Consider the following 16,141-nt stretch of genomic DNA (forward strand, 5'->3'; position numbering starts at 1 on the left):
ACGGGGGCTACAGAACCAGACATACAGAAGTCATTCATCCAAAAAAGGAAAACCACTTTATGAAAATCCTAATAAGGAATAGCAACAGTTTACACCATATACCTCATGCGTAAAAAGTGTAACCCATAGCAACCACTGATTCCATATTTCATCTTAGTCAGGACGACGTTGTGACATTTCTGTTCCCGTTTTATTATTTTGTATTTTTAATAACTCACTTCAATACATAGATCTGCAGATATTAAGAACTGTACAGGTGGGTATTTCCCGGACAGGTCTCTGTGGACAGGGAGGCAGTTGGCTAGTGAGCCCATGACTACTGGAAACGTAATAAGTCTCTGGAGCTACTGAAATAAAGCGCTGCCCTCTGACATATAGCTATAGAGGATATCGTGAAAGCACCCAGCCAATAGTCACGATTGTCAGGACATACATTTCCCACAATTCTACGCGCAGCCTGCTGCCTGATGTCACCGCTCGATGTAGCCAATGAGAGCAGTCTCTGGCTGCCTTGTCTTCCCTCCCAGTGTTTTGTTGCTGCTGAGTAGGCGCCATATTGACTTCGAGTAATAAACGGCAGCTGTTGTGTCTGTGGTGACTTGAGAGGGCAAAGATGCTGTACCTGGAGGATTACCTGGAGAGTGAGTGTGCTGCCCGAGCGCTATAAGCGCGCCGGGTGCTCTGTATACGGTGGGGTGCGGGTTGTGACCGTAAACGGGAATGGCGCCGCCTAATAACCGCCCTCTCTCTCTCCCTCCCCTCCTGTCTCTCCGCAGTGATCGAGCAGCTTCCCATGGATCTGCGCGACAGGTTTACGGAAATGCGGGAGATGGACTTGCAGGTGCAGAGTACGTGATCACCTCAGTCATTAGCCCCACTAGGGGCAGTTACATGTGACGACCACCCGTGCAGCTAGTGACACGAGAAGAGGCGCTGACCGGATACCGCGAGTGGCGGCATTGTTTGTCCTGATGTCATATCAGGAGTCAGCACTAGGGGGCAGCGGTCTCCCCATGTACATTAGCCATTAGTACTCAATGACGTGTGAAAATAGTCAGGTTTCTAACATGAGGTAAATCCCAGTGTGAACAGAGCCTAAACCTGAAATAACCGTACCTCTGCTGCTCTAACTAATGCAGCGTTAAAGGGTATATTCCCCTTCAAGAATCGTTTTACAGTGACTTAAAATAACGGAGTACTGTACGTTAACGAACTTGTACTGACAAAATAGCGCAGCGTTAAGCTCTATTTTGTCCAGTAAAATGCCAACCATGAAGGGAAACCCCAAAAAACTCATTCTAGTCAAAGGGTGCCGTTGGTGTCCATCATGTGACACATCCAGCGCTGCCATAATCTTCGTTCTGCTCCAATGACCGAGCAGATCAATAGAAATGAACATCGAAGATCTCATCAGAGCCTTATAGTCCAGAGCTGCAATTGCAATTGTGCTGGTTGCTGTTAGAAACGGTCAGCAAGCTTATTGTCAAACACAACTTAGCTGAGTTCCTATAATCCGGTAGAAGACTTTGCTTTCCCTACATCGGATCACTGGTGTAAGCACTAAACTTCCCAGAATGCAAATCACCTGAGGCAGACCGGTTGCTAGGGAGGTGATGTCTAACAACCTCATTGAAAAGACTGTAAGGCAAAGTATCACCCGCTACTGGATTGCAGCAAAAATGGGATTGGAACAGCGCACCAGGTCTCGGGTATGTTCCTAGTAAGTTTTACTTAACACTTCACATTAAGATCCAAAAGACACCGCTGGTGAAATATAACAGATTTCAAGTAAGTAGCAGTACATCGTATAAAGGGGGCAGCAATGTTTCAGGGTGAGCATAACCCTTTATCCGGCTGCTCGCAGAATGAGAAGATATGGGCAGCAGTGATGCCCCTATCTACTGGACTGTCACATGTATATCACCCTTAGGGTATGTTCACACGAGGGCGTCCGTAACGGCTGAAATTACTGGGATGTTTCAGCCTGAAAACATCCCCGTAATTTCAGCCGTACCGGCATGTGCAGGCGCTTGAACGCCGCGTCAAATACGGCCGTAATTAGCGCTGCTATTCATTGGAGTCAATGAATAGCGGCTCCAATTACGGCCAAAGAAGTGACAGGTCACTTCTTTGACGCGGGCGTCTATTTGCGCGCCGTCATTTGACAGCGGCGCGTAAATATACGCCTCGTGTGAACAGACAAACGTCTGCCCATTGCTTTCAATGGGCAGATGTTTGTCAGCGCTATTGAGGCGCTATTTTCGGGCGTAATTCGGGGCAAAAACGCCCGATTTACGTCCGTAAATAGGCCGTGTGAACATACCCTTAAAGAGAATCTGGCCGTTCTCCTGACATTCCTGTAGTGGCAAATATATACATTCCCTTAATAACAATTTTGGAGCATCTTTTCTGTGTTCTAAAGTTCCTCTGTTATTCCTCCTGGTAATGTATGAATGAATTGACTACAGGGCATTAGCATTCCATTTGTCAATAGGGTGACCCTGTCAGCACTGTTTGGACAATGTCCGACTGTGTAGGGACACGCCTTATCGACAAGGGGAATAGTAACACCCTGTTGTCAATTTATTCATACATTTCCAGGAGGAATAGCTGAGGAACAGGTCCTCTTTAAATGTTACTTTATGTCCACTTCTTTATGTGCTCTTTTAAAACTGACGTTTGATAAATGTAACTATACCTGCATGTGCTGTAATGCTCATATTTTTTTTTTTAATCTTACATTTTTACCTTTGCAATGGATGCAGATGCAATGGATCAGTTGGAGCAAAGGGTTGGGGAGTTTTTTGCCAATGCAAAGAAAAACAAACCCGAATGGAGAGAAGAACAGATGAGCTGTATCAAAAAAGTAAGTTCTCTACCACGTGTTGAACAAGATGCCTATGTACACCTTTAATAACGGGTTTTTTAAAAAAACAAAAAACTGTATTGGTGTAACTTTCTAATAACTTTTTATTGAAATAAAATGTTACTTTGAGATACAGCTGCTTTGTATCCTGTATATAGAGCAGCTGTATCTTGCGCTGAGACCTGAATCTGTCAGTCCCGTGGACCTGACTGGTTCAGTGACAGCGGGTCCTGCGAGTCTCTGACACCCGGGATCCACCTGTAATCGATCACATCTAAGTTCATAAGTTAGAAGTGATAGATTACAGATGGATACACGCAGGACCCGCTGCCACTGAACCCTGTCAGTCCCGCTGACCTGACATATGCAGGATATAGTGCCAGATACAGCTGCTCTGTATACAGGATGCAAAGTAAAAATAATTTTTAATAAAAGGTAATTAGAAAGTTGCACCAAACACTGATAGACATTTTTATTTACAAAAAAAACAAACCAAAAACTTTAGTTTTGATTTTTAATCTACATGGGTTAAAAATTCTGTTGCTGATTTAATATCCTAATATATCTACAGAGCTCCAAATCCACTGCATAGACAGATTTATGCTACAGATTCCATTCATTTCATTACGGGGCAGAGTAAGAGGAGACCTGACTCACTGTAGCCCTTTACTTCCTCCCTGCTAAGATTGATATATGACTAGATAAATAGAAAATGAGATACAAATGAAATAACTTTCTTTATTAACATACTCAAACACTCTGCTCTGTGCGTCCGTAGAGGGAGGGAGTCTTCTTGGTCACAGCAGCTCACCCAAGATGGCACAGTGTGAAAGAAGAGGGAGGGGGTGAAAGCGTAATGTGAGCCAGCAGGCTTGTAGACCGGGACCGGGCCGCAGCTCCACTGTATCTGCAGCATGGCAGGCAATGGTATCTTCTGCTAGGGAATTAAGAAGTTGAAGAGGTTTTCAGCAGAAACGGCTGAGCTTTGAAGGGAAAAACTTCACAACGCTTTGACTCAGGAGAATCTCCGAGTACTGTGAAGTTTTGAATCTTTTTTCCCATTGGATGTACCCTTTACAAGCGTCGCATGCGGCTGTCAGTCTCGCAGACCTTGAATGAAGTGGCGGGGTGTAAGCTAGACGACAGCTCCATTTAATCTCTTCCTCACCATAGTCTTGCGGAAGGGAGGCACAAGGGACTTGGGAACACCGTTCTAGTGATCGGTGGGGTCCCCATGGATCAAATGTTTATCACTTATACTGTGGATTGCGAAAAACTCATTCATTGTTTTTGTTTTGTATTTCAGGATTATTTCAAAGCTTTGGAAGATGCAGATGAAAAAGTACAATTAGCAAATCAGATTTACGACTTGGTAGGTACAAACTGAACAAAATTTTGTGTTCAAGCTGCGTTTTTGTGATTTATGAAGGGCTGTACGGTTCTTTCAGTCCTGGTACTAGATTTGCCCAAGGTTGGGTAAGTTTGAGTGCAGCATTTTAATGTCAAAATAGCAGCTAAATCCTTTTTATGTATGTCTGCCTACAAAATGGTCAACACACTACTGTTAGGGTGCGTTCACACACAGCGTTTTGCGGAAAAACACAAATTTTTTCCGTTTTCCTCTATGTAAAAATGCCTGGAAAAAAAGGCATTATAAATGTGTGACTTCAAAAAAATGCAACCCAAAAGTCATGTTTTTTTTTTTTTCAACCCAAAAGCCACAAAGTATGTATGAACAAAGCCTTCTACATGGATACTGATTGTGTGGATTAATATTTGGGATTACTAAACCGTTTCATATGTTGTGCTGCAACACCATTGTGAATTGAAGATCAAATTTATGGTTTTACTGACGGCTTTTATTAACTAATTTTATTTTTTGTTCTCTCCGTTATAGGTAGATCGACATCTAAGAAAACTAGACCAAGAACTGGCCAAATTCAAAATGGAACTGGAAGCCGATAATGCAGGAATAACCGAGATACTGGAAAGAAGTGAGTACATGTACATGGGGATGTTGGTCTTCAGTAAAGAGGCTCTGTCACCAGATTTTGCAACCCCTATCTCCTATTGCAGCAGATCGGCGCTGCAATGTAGATAAGAGTAACGTTTTGTTTTTTTTCAAAAACTAGCATTTTTGGCCAAGTTATGACCATTTTTATATTTATGCAAATGAGGCTTTCTTAAGTACAACTGAGCGTGTTTAAAGTAAAAGTACAAGTGGGCGTGTATTGTGTATGTACATCGGGGCGTTTTTACTTGTTTTACTAGCTGGGCGTTGTGAATAGAAGTGTATGATGCTGACGAATCAGCATCATCCACTTCTCTTCGTTACCACCCAGCTTCTGGCAGTTCACAGACACACAGCGTGTTCTCGCGAGATCACGCTGTGACGTCACTTCCCCAGGTCCTGCATAGTGTCGGACGAGCGAGGACACATCGGCACCAGGCGACAGAGGCTACAGTTCATTCTGCAGCAGCATCGGCATTTGCAGGTAAGTCGATGTAGCCTCTGTCGCCTGGTGCCGATGTGTCCTCGCTCGTCCGACACGATGCAGGACCTGGGGCAGGAAGTGAGTGACGTCACAGCGTGATCTCTGGAGAACACGCTGTGTGTCTGTGCACTGCCAGAAGCTGGGTGGTAACGAAGAGAAGTGGATGATGCTGATTCGTCAGCATCATACACTTCTATACACAACGCCCAGCTAGTAAAACAAGTAAAAACGCCCCGATGTTACACACACAATACACGCCCAGTTGGACATAATTTTAAACACGCCCAGTTGTACATAAGAAAGGCTCATTTGCATAAATATAAAAATGCTCATAACTTGGCCAAAAATGCTCGTTTTTGAAAACGTTACTGTTATCTACATTGCAGCGCCGATCTGCTGCAATAGGAGATAGGGATTTGAAAATCTGGTGACAGAGCCTCTTAAGTGTGAGCTCTGTTTCTCAGAATATAGTGACCCGCTTCTAATAACATTGCCCTCTCCTTTATCCCTTTCTCTATTTACCAAACTGTAAAGGAGACCTACCAGAATATATATATATATAGATAGATATGGCCCATTAGTATATTTTAATAATGTTGAAGTTGCAGGCTGAAAGCGAAGACTGCCTTGTGATGGTGATTTCATGAGATTTCCCGTTCCTGTCCTGCTCAGTGTTGTCCTAGATATTTTGTGTAAATCCTTATTCACATGAATGATTACATCCTAAACAGCAGTTGTATGTGCACAATGATGCGAAGGCTGACAATGATTAGCACTGCGAGGCAAGGTAGTACCGATTGTCTGCCTCTATACTGCAATATGGGGAACTGTTTAGTGTTCACAGTTATCACCCATGCTTAGGCCTAATCTACATGACAGTGGTTATTTTGACCGTGTGCTCTCTGCTCGCACATGGACCCCTTCATATGGCCCCATACACATGACCGTGATGTTCACGGATCCATGTGGGGGCGCAAAAACTCAGTACGTTTAATTTTACTTTCCGTATTTACAACACGGACTAGCCCATAGAAGTCCATGGCACCATAAAAATTGTGGGCGGCATATGGGTTGCGTCCGTGTCTCATACACAATTGTGGATAAGTTGCCAAGCGACGCCAGGGCCTGAGATCATGTGACGTACTCAGGGGATTGGGACAAACTGGGGACCTCAATTACAGCATCTCTAACCCCCCCCCCCCTCCCCGGCGGATCCATGGTTTCTTATGACATACTGATGCACTACTATTGTGGAGAAAAACCAATGTTTCACATGTGAGGAGCCTGAGTTATAAAGTATTGGCTTATTTTTTTCAGTTTGCTGATTTATTCAAGATATTCTCTAAATTGTTAGATCTGTGAATACCCGATTTCTGAATCTGATTTTAATTTCTTCTCATTCTAGGGTCTCTGGAATTAGACACCCCGGCACAACCTGTTAATAATCACCATGCACATTCTCATTCCACAGGGGAAAGTAAGTGGAAGGCTAGTCCGCAGTTATTATTCTATTATGTACAGTCCCCTTTAAATTGACCGTTTGACTTTACAGAGCGGAAGCACAATCCATCATCCCATCATTCTACTACAGACCATGTTCCAGAGAAGAAGTTCAAGTCTGAGGCATTGCTGTCAACACTCACTTCTGATGCTGCTAAGGAAAACACTCCAGGCCAGTATTTTTATTTCGTAGTTGGCGACAGGTGCACTTCTGAATCTTGGGACATTTCTAATTGAATAAGTGTCTATTTTGGACTCTTAGGTTTCACCATAGCGCAAATACTGCTGGTTTTCCACATCAAATTTGAACAAATCTCATCCACACGCTGCGCAAATGAGCGGCTAAAAACACTTGAATTGACCTGCAATGCGTTTTTTTAATCCACGGCATGTCGATTGTATTTGTGTAATCGCTGCTTTTTTTTGTTGCAGGTTTTCCCCATTAAATTCAATAGGGAGGTAAAACGCGCAACAAATAGCAGATGTGATTTTTGCGGCGGAAAAGCTGCGATTCCGCTGCAAAAATCGCAACTTGAGAAAAAAAAAATTAAATCTTTTCTACTTGCCCAGAATTTGATGCTTCTTTGTCCAGGCCGGCCCCCTGGGATATAACGTTTCATCCCATGTGACCGCTGTAGACAATCACAGGCTGCAGCAGTCACATGGGATAAAACCTCATCCTAGGAGGCAGGGACACGTTGCCGTGACTACAGGTAAGTATGCAACTTTTTTTTACGTGCAGTTTTCCGCAGCGGATATTCTGGCAGAAAAACGTTTTTTTTTCCGGCTGGAATTTCCTGAGGCGACCAGGGAAGATAAGCTGTGTGCTTTTATGCAGCGTATGTGCCCTATGTGAACACACCCTAAATCTACATGTACACGGTGCAGAAAATCAGCGTCAAATCCGCACCACATAGTAAATTTTTTTTTGTTGCAGTTTTTACTTTTTGATGCAGAAATAGGTACGGTTTTACAGATTTTTTTTCTTAAAACTGGTCCTTCACAATTTGAAAGCGGAAAGGCAAGATTAATTGACATCCTGTGGATTTTAAATACACACCGCAGGTCAATTTACGTGCAGAAAAAAGCTGCAACTTGTAGATGAGATTTCTTGAAACCTCATTTACTTAACTGGTACTGTATTAGACTGCAGATCTGCCGCACGAGAATATGCACGGCAAACCTGCACGTAATATGCATCGTGTTCATTTGGCTGTAACGTTCATATATAAATGCTATATAATTTTCACTTGATCCTCATGGCTTTTTAGCGTTTTGCCCTTAAACTACCAGTGCCAAAACCATTCTAAAAGCTGTCATAATAATAACTAATATCAAATACACAGGCTTAAGGGGAATGGTTGTCATACATTTTTATGAGGAGGAAGGGAACAAATCAATGATCCAAGAGGAAGATGCTCCACAATTGTTATTTTAAAGGAAATTCAAGTATTTAGTAAAACCTACATGTCAGGAGAACAGACAGGCCGTCGTTAAATAGTCATGCAGTGCAAAAAAACAACCTCTTGGAAACCAATCAAACAGGTGCTAAAAGGATCGTATGTTTTTGTATATAGATGTATATGTGTCACATATAGGACAAACTGGGTCCGGACATAACCTATAGTAGCTATTGAAGCCTACCTGGATCTTTTAGTAATTCTTAGGGTGCGTTCACACAAAAATCTACCTCAAAATTCCGTTTTGAATTTTGAGGCAGATTTTCCTCTCCCTGCACGCCGATTTTCGCTGCGTTTTTGACCCGCAGCCATTGTGCACCGTGGGCATAAAAAGCAGTGAAATACGCTTTCTATGCCTCCCATTGAGGTCAATGGGAGGTCAGAGGCGTAAACGCCCGAAGATAGGGCATGCCCCTTCTTTTTCCCGCGAGCCGGCTTTTCCGCTCACGGGAAAAAAACGGCTCCGCCTCCCATTGAAAGCAATGGGAGACATTTTCGGCCATTTTTTGGCGCATTTTCTGACACTGTTTCCACGTCAAAAAACGTGTCAAAAAAACGTGTCAAAAAACTCTGTGTGAACTGGCCCTTAATGGGTTTGTCCAGGATTAGAAAAACATGGCTCTTTTGTTCCACAAGCAGAACCATACCTGTCCGCAGGTTGTGCGTGGTTTTGCAGCTCGGCCCCATTCACTTAAATAACAGACCACCGTGGACAGATGTGGCACTGTTTATGGAAGAAAGTAACCATGTTTTTTTTTTAATCCTGTACAACCAATTTAATGTGAGATGGCTAGTTTTGCTGTGCCTATTTTGGAGAGTTCTGGGATTCCTATAGAATTTTTGTATTTTTTTACACATGTCGCTGCTTTTTCAGCTCTGACATGGTGATTCAGGTACTGAATTAATACTTGGACTCGAGTTATTGGGAGGATGTCCTCCTAAATTGGGGTGTTTTGCTGAACAGTTCTTGGCTTTATATAAATCCTTAGTTATGTATTTCTTTTTTTTTTTCTCTTTCTGCTTCCACCTTTGTCTTCACAGGTTGTAGAAACAATATGACTGCCCCGACCACCACTAATGTATACAGTGTGAACACCACTCAGCCACTTGCATCCTATAACCTCAGCTCACTCTCTACTGGAGCTGCAGCTGGGGCGGGAGCTGGTGCTATTACCATGGCCGCTGCTCAGGCGGTACAGGTGACTGCACAGGTCAGCATTTATGCTTTTTAATACCATTATACTAAAGGTTGTCCATTCAATTCATTGTTCTGATGATCCTGCTGTATTTGCACACAGATGAAAGAGGGTAGAAGAACTTCCAGCATGAAAGCTAGTTATGAAGCATTTAAAAATAATGACTTCCAGCTCGGAAGGGAGTTTTTGTCCAGGGATTCGGCAAGCTACTCCTCTTCAGCACTGGCTTCCACGCTAACACAGACGTTGACATCTACAGCCACAACTGATTCAAAAAGTGGGCGGAAAAATAAGTGAGTTTTTTTTTTTTTTTTTTAGTTTTTTTTTTTTTATTTAAAGGCCATGTACAACTGGGAATGGGGTGTTTTTTTGTTTTTTTTTATTAGTTTTTGATTTATAAAAAAAGGTCAGTCAGTATGATTGGTGCAACTTTATTAATAGTTTTTATTACAATTCCTTTAGTTTTTGAGATACAGCTGCTCTACTCTTTATACAGAGCAGCTGTATATTTCACTATGATCTGAATCGGTCAGTCCCGCGGATCTGACACACAGGATCCAGCTGTAATCTATCACATGTAAGTTGTGAACTTTCACTAAGTTATGAACTTCCGCTTTCACTGAGCCCATCGGACCTGGCGTGAACAGGATTTGGTGAACGATACAGCTGCTTTATATACAGAATACAGAGCAGCTGTATCTCCAAAGGTAAAAATTATTTTCAATAAAAACTATTTATAAAATTGCACTAATCACACTGAACGCCATTCAAAGGTTTACATAGCCTTTAAAGGGAATGTGTTGCCAGAAAAACATATATTTTTTTTTAATTAAACATTTAGTGTGTAGGTGATTAAACATTGTTCAAATTTTTTTTATTTTTTTCACGAGTCAGGAAATATTATAAATTAGATTCTAATTTATAATATTTCCCATTGCTGGTCACTAGATTGAGCTATTCCCAAAATTGCAGCATTGCAACATTGGGTTAAAAGCCCTCGCTCTAGTGAGCTCTCAGCATCCCCCCCTCCTTTATCCTGGCTAGTGCCGGGATAAACGAGGGGTTTGAACGGTGTAACCTCCTACACTGTGTGTCGCCATTTTTTGAGCTAACACACAGTGTAGTAGGTTTACATACAGTAGTAAACACACACAAACACGAACATACATTGAAATCTCTTACCTGCTCCTGCCGCCGCGGCTCCCTCCGGCCCGTCCGCTCCGTTTGCTGCCGCTGGTCCAAGTGCACAAATCCGGAAGCCGCGACCGGAAGTAGTAATATTACTGTCCGGCCGCGACTTCCGGTCCACAGGAAAATGGCGCCGGACGGCGCCAATTTAGAATTGGACTGTGTGGGAGCGGCGCATGCGCAGTTCCCACACAGACGCCGTACACTGAAGTCAATGGGACGGGAGCCGTTCGCAGTCCCTATGGGACTGTGGCTGCCGTATTCCATGTCTGTATGTGTCGTTAATTGACACAGACAGAAATGGAACAAAAAATGGCAGCCCCCATAGGGAAGAAAAAGTGTAAAAATAAGAAAAAGTAAAACACAAACACACAAATAAATATAAACGTTTTTAATAAAGCACTAACATCTTTAACATATGAAAAAAAAAATTGTGATGACACTGTTCCTTTAAGAACCTTATTTTCCACCTATTTTAGTCATTACCATTGCATACTTCTTTTTTTTAATTTTATTTAAAATGTCTTTCTTGAGGTGCATCTCTTCCCAAATAATACAAGGCCATTTGTGAACCCTGAGAAAGTTCTCTTTACGGCAGACTGTCCAGCTGTAAATGTCCCATGAAGTTGGTATTTATTGCTGCCTTTGACCTATGTTTTTGTAATACCCGTTTCTCTAGGCGCATACTGTTTCTGGTATTAGAATTAAGATTCTGACACACATATTTTTATATCTGCTTTTTTTTTCTGTTTAGGAGCAACAATAAATCTTCAAATCAGCAGTCATCATCCTCCTCTTCATCTTCTTCTCTATCTTCGTGCTCGTCATCATCGGCTTTAGCTCATGAACTGTCTCATCAACAGACAGCAGCTATTCCGGAATCTGATTCTAATAGCCAGGTTGATTGGACTTATGATCCAAATGAGCCCCGTTATTGCATTTGTAATCAGGTCAGTGTTCTTGTTTGTCTGTTGCTTTTATTATAAGCTTTTTGCAAATGGTAAATATCACAAGTATTATAACATACAGTAGCAATAAAAAGTAAGTGAACCCTGCATTGATTACTAATAAAATGTGATGTTATTGTTTACTAAGTCACAATTCTAGACAAACACAATCTAACTAAACTAATAACATATAAAAACAGTTGTGTACTGTTCATGACTTTCATCCTTCCTGGTTTTTATACATCTGTACTGTGTTAACTTCCACGCACATTTAATCTTCGTTTTTAAATTGTGACTCTTGTTTAGGTTTCCTATGGTGAAATGGTGGGCTGTGATAACCAAGATGTAAGTATTAAAGCTACCAGACTTTATTACACAGTGTGGTGAAATATGGTCTCCAGTATTTGTGATTTATTATTTGTTTTTTCGTAAATAATAAATTCTAAATGCTATTTATTTTTATGCAAACGCATCGGAAAACTGGCACAATTGCCTCAACATATGTTTGATTTATCTTGTGGTGGGAAAAAGCGAGCAAGAGCTTATTGAAATGGGAACGCAGCAACAAAGCCGCACCTTCTGTCCCCCGATCGCCTCCCCGAGTGTCTACCGTGCCGATCGGTTGCCATGGCAGCCGAAGGCCTAGCGAAAGCCTCTGGGTCTTCCTTCTGTGTCTTGCTATTGCCTTGATAGATGCAGGGCTTAATAGAGCAAAGATAAAATGCAAAGCACTGAGCGATCCAGTGGTCGCACGGTAAAGAAAAAAACGTGTAAAAACAGAATTGGTATTGCCGCATCCGTATTAAAATATCATCATGTTATTTAACTCGCAGGGTGAGCACTGTAGGGAAAAAATTCACACTGCCAGAATTGCTGTTTTTTTTTTTATTGTAGTTTCGCTCCCCCCAGAAAATGGAATAAAATGTCATATTCACGCTAAAATGGTACCATTAAAAACTGCAGTTCGTTCTGCAAAAAAACAAGCCCTCACACTGCTCGACGGAAAACTAAGGCCTTATTTACATGCCCGTGTTTTTTCACTGTTTGTGCCTTGCGGGAGACTCGCTGTATGTCCTATTTTGGTCTGTTTTTGAGGACCAGATTCGTCCATTTAGTCTATGGGGGCGTGAAAAAAAACTGACCACACATAGATGACATCCGTGTGCTGTTTGTTTTTCACGCATCCGTACCTAAACAAATGCAGAGGGAAAAAAGTGAAACCAGGAAGTGATTGCAGAGAAGGAAAACTGACAAGATAGACAGATGACACACGGAAACCACACTCAATGCGGACCTTCATATGCATAAAAACTGTCCGGTTTTTTTCAGACACAAATCGGACGTGCTCGTGTGAATAACGCCTAAGGGTGTGTTCACACGCTTAAAGAGGCTCTGTCACCACATTATAAGTGCCCTATCTCCTACATAATCTGATCGGCGCTATAATGTAGATTACAGCAGTGTTTTTTATTTAGAAAAACGATCATTTTTGATGGAGTTATGACCTATTTTAGCTTTATGCTAATGACTTTCTTAATGGACAACTGGGCGTGTTTTACGTTTTGACCAGCGTCATACACTTCTCTCCATTCATTTACACAGCACATAGTGATCTAGCTAGATCACTATGTGCAGTCACTTACTCACATATTAACGTTCCTGAAGTGTCCTGACGTTAATATGTGAGTAAGTGACTGCACATAGTGATCTACCTGGATCACTATGTGCTGTGTAAATGAATGGAGAGCAGTGTGACACTGATTGGTCAGCGTCATACACTTCTCTCCACAACGCCCACTTGGTAAAAAGTAAAACACGCCCAGTTGTCCATTAGGAAAGTCATTAGCATAAAGCTAAAATAGGTCATAACTGTCAATAATGATCGTTTTTCTAAATAAAAAACACTGCTGTAATCTACATTAGGGAAAAACGCTCCTGGTTTTCAGCAGTTTTTTAAAATTAAACTAGCGTTTTTTACGGACGTTTTTGGAGCTATTTTTCTATTGAGTCAATGAAAAACTGCTGAAGAAATAACATGCACTTCTTTTTACGGGGCATCTTTTTACGCGGCGTTATTTGAAAATGACCTGATGAAGACGTCAGTTTGGCGTAGAAACGCGTAGTCTGTTTTATGTTCAAATAAATGTAGTCTTATTTTGAACTATTGGATTCCCCTTTTTGGATGTTAGCAGCGCTATTTTTGAGGTTACATTTTTTTGCATATACCTATATTCAGCGGTTCCCCTATTCAGGAGGCCGGTCCCTCCCAACCCAGCTGCAGTTTCATCCTACACATCTTTACCATTGTTGTGCTTGTTGCAGCACAACTCTAATAGGTGAGCAGTTATCAATTCACATTTTCTTGCTCTACCTTTATAATTTATGACCTGCACCATGTTGGCGCCGTGTGTTTAACTCTTCCCAGGTTTATTTGAAAATGAGGCGTAAAAACCGCCCCGTCGGAACAGAACGCCGTATTTCCCATTGAAATCAATAGGCAGATATTTGTAGGCGTTCTGCTTCCGATTTTTCCTGCCGAAAAACGGTTGAAAATAGCCCGTGTGAACATACCCCTAGAGTTGTGGGTCTCAAAAGTTGTCAACACAAAATATATATATATATTTTTTTTTTTAACAAATTGTTCTTTATTTTTATTAATGTAGTAAAACATCAAATAAATATGTAACTTTGGTATCGCCATAATCGTATTGACTCGCAATACAAAGTTTCCATATAATTTTTACCACAAAGTGAACACTGTAAAAATGAAACCCCAAAAACTGTGGTGGAATTGCGTGTGTTTTTTTTTTTTTTGTTGTTTCTCCAAACCAAGCTACAACTTGTCCCGCAAAAAATAAGCCATCATATGGCTATGTCAATGGAAAAACTAAAATAGTCTGTGTCCTTAAGGTGTTAAAGGGGATGTCCAGTCCCTGAAAATTTATGGCCTATCCTCAGGATAGGCCATCAATAGCTGATGAGTCGGCGCCTGACTCCCGGGACCCCTGCCGATCTGCTGTTTTGAAGGGGGTGCAGCGCTCGTACGGGCGCTGCTTCCCCTCCATTTCTACTTGCTGGCTGTGAATTGTCATCACGCATTTAGCAGCGATTCACAGGTATTGCAGCCTTCTCCCATTGAAGTGAATGGGAGATAAAGCTTGCAATACCTGTGAATCGCCACTAAATGCGTGTCGACATTCACAGCCAGCAAGTAGAAATGAAGGGAAAGCAGCGCCCGTACGAGCGCTGCACCCCCTTCAAAACAGCAGATCGGTGGGGGTCCCGACCCATCAGCTATTGATGGCCTATCCTGAGGATCAATTTTCAGGGACTGGACAACCCCTTTAATATCTGTGTAGCCTGCTTGGTACTTGTCATACGTTTTTTTAGTCTGTAAGTTTGTTAGTGTGCTACTGGTGCTATCTCTATTTTATTCTATTTCAGTGTCCTATTGAATGGTTTCATTATGGATGTGTTGGATTATCGGAGGCTCCTAAAGGCAAGTGGTATTGCCCCCAGTGTACAGCTGCCATGAAGAGAAGAGGAAGCCGACATAAATAACAATCATGAACTTTAATCTGAATATTTAGGATTTTTTTATGAAGCTGACGGTAACACAGTTTCATGTTACAACAGTGATTTTGCTAGTTGTATTCAATGGTAACTGGTGTAGTGAACAGAATACTACTCCAGTGGCTCGGCACCTCATGATTTCTATGTACTAATTCACATTTCTGTCCATAAAGGATTTCAATATGTCGGTTTTTCCCATTTCTGTTTACATTTCTATATTAGAGGTATCTCTTGCACGAAATTCCAGGCTGTTATGTATAAAATGTCCCAGAATCTACTACAGAGTAAGAGTATGCAGTCATTTCTAAACTCTTTCTAAACATGTTTTTTGTTTCCTTTTGAAACAAAGTTCAGCTGGCTGAGGAAATGGTTGTTTTTGGGCTGGCATCCATTAAGTGTATACATACTTAACTATTTAATTGTCATGTGAGGAATAAAATATTAGCAAAATTTACTACACAAACTAGAGTGTAGTTATCATTGTCATTTTTATCAGATGTAATTTTTTTTGTTACATAGTAGATACATTGGTAAATAAAGTAATACATTTTTATTAAAAGTTGATTTGGAATGTCTGGGTTTTTATTTAGATATTTTTAATATGTTTAATACTACATATAAACTTTTCATTTATGTTTACTTCCAAATATGTTATTGTCTGACTACATCTACAAAGTTGAAATGTATGCCATTGTGAAAATTGCATGTAACATTGTCACCTTTTTGCTGTGGAAATTGCATATAACATTAACCCCTTCCCAACCACCCCACGTACATTGACGGGCTGCAGCGCTGGTCCTTGTGCTTGCAGCCCGTTAATCTACGTGTGCTCCTAACGGAGCGCACAGGCATTCCCCTATGCCTTAGTACTGAGGGAGAACATCGGGTCGGATCCCTGTCGATTAAGCCCTTAAAT

General features: G+C 41.5%; 1 protein-coding gene across 1 annotated transcript; it reads left to right on the forward strand.

Annotated features, from left to right (window-relative positions):
• Nucleotides 1-509: 509 nt before the first annotated feature.
• ING3 (inhibitor of growth family member 3) lies at nucleotides 510-15,789 on the forward strand. Its single transcript, XM_075857142.1, has 12 exons — nucleotides 510-641; nucleotides 777-848; nucleotides 2,766-2,866; nucleotides 4,173-4,238; nucleotides 4,764-4,860; nucleotides 6,767-6,838; nucleotides 6,914-7,033; nucleotides 9,363-9,532; nucleotides 9,620-9,810; nucleotides 11,460-11,655; nucleotides 11,959-11,997; nucleotides 15,097-15,789. The coding sequence occupies exons 1-12, from the start codon at nucleotides 614-616 to the stop codon at nucleotides 15,211-15,213; spliced, it is 1,269 nt and encodes a 422-aa protein (XP_075713257.1). The 5' UTR covers nucleotides 510-613; the 3' UTR covers nucleotides 15,214-15,789.
• Nucleotides 15,790-16,141: the final 352 nt, after the last annotated feature.

This window comes from Rhinoderma darwinii, chromosome 3 (assembly GCF_050947455.1).
Source record: "Rhinoderma darwinii isolate aRhiDar2 chromosome 3, aRhiDar2.hap1, whole genome shotgun sequence".
NCBI lineage: Eukaryota > Metazoa > Chordata > Amphibia > Anura > Rhinodermatidae > Rhinoderma > Rhinoderma darwinii.

Excerpts from the sequence above, each read along its gene's own strand:
- ING3 (XM_075857142.1), top strand. The coding sequence starts at position 614 with ATGCTGTACCTGGAGGATTACCTGGAGA. Across the intron at positions 6,839-6,913 it reads TTCTCATTCCACAGGGGAAA|AGCGGAAGCACAATCCATCA; the intron begins GTAAGTGGAAGG and ends TTGACTTTACAG. Across the intron at positions 7,034-9,362 it reads TGCTAAGGAAAACACTCCAG|GTTGTAGAAACAATATGACT; the intron begins GCCAGTATTTTT and ends TTGTCTTCACAG.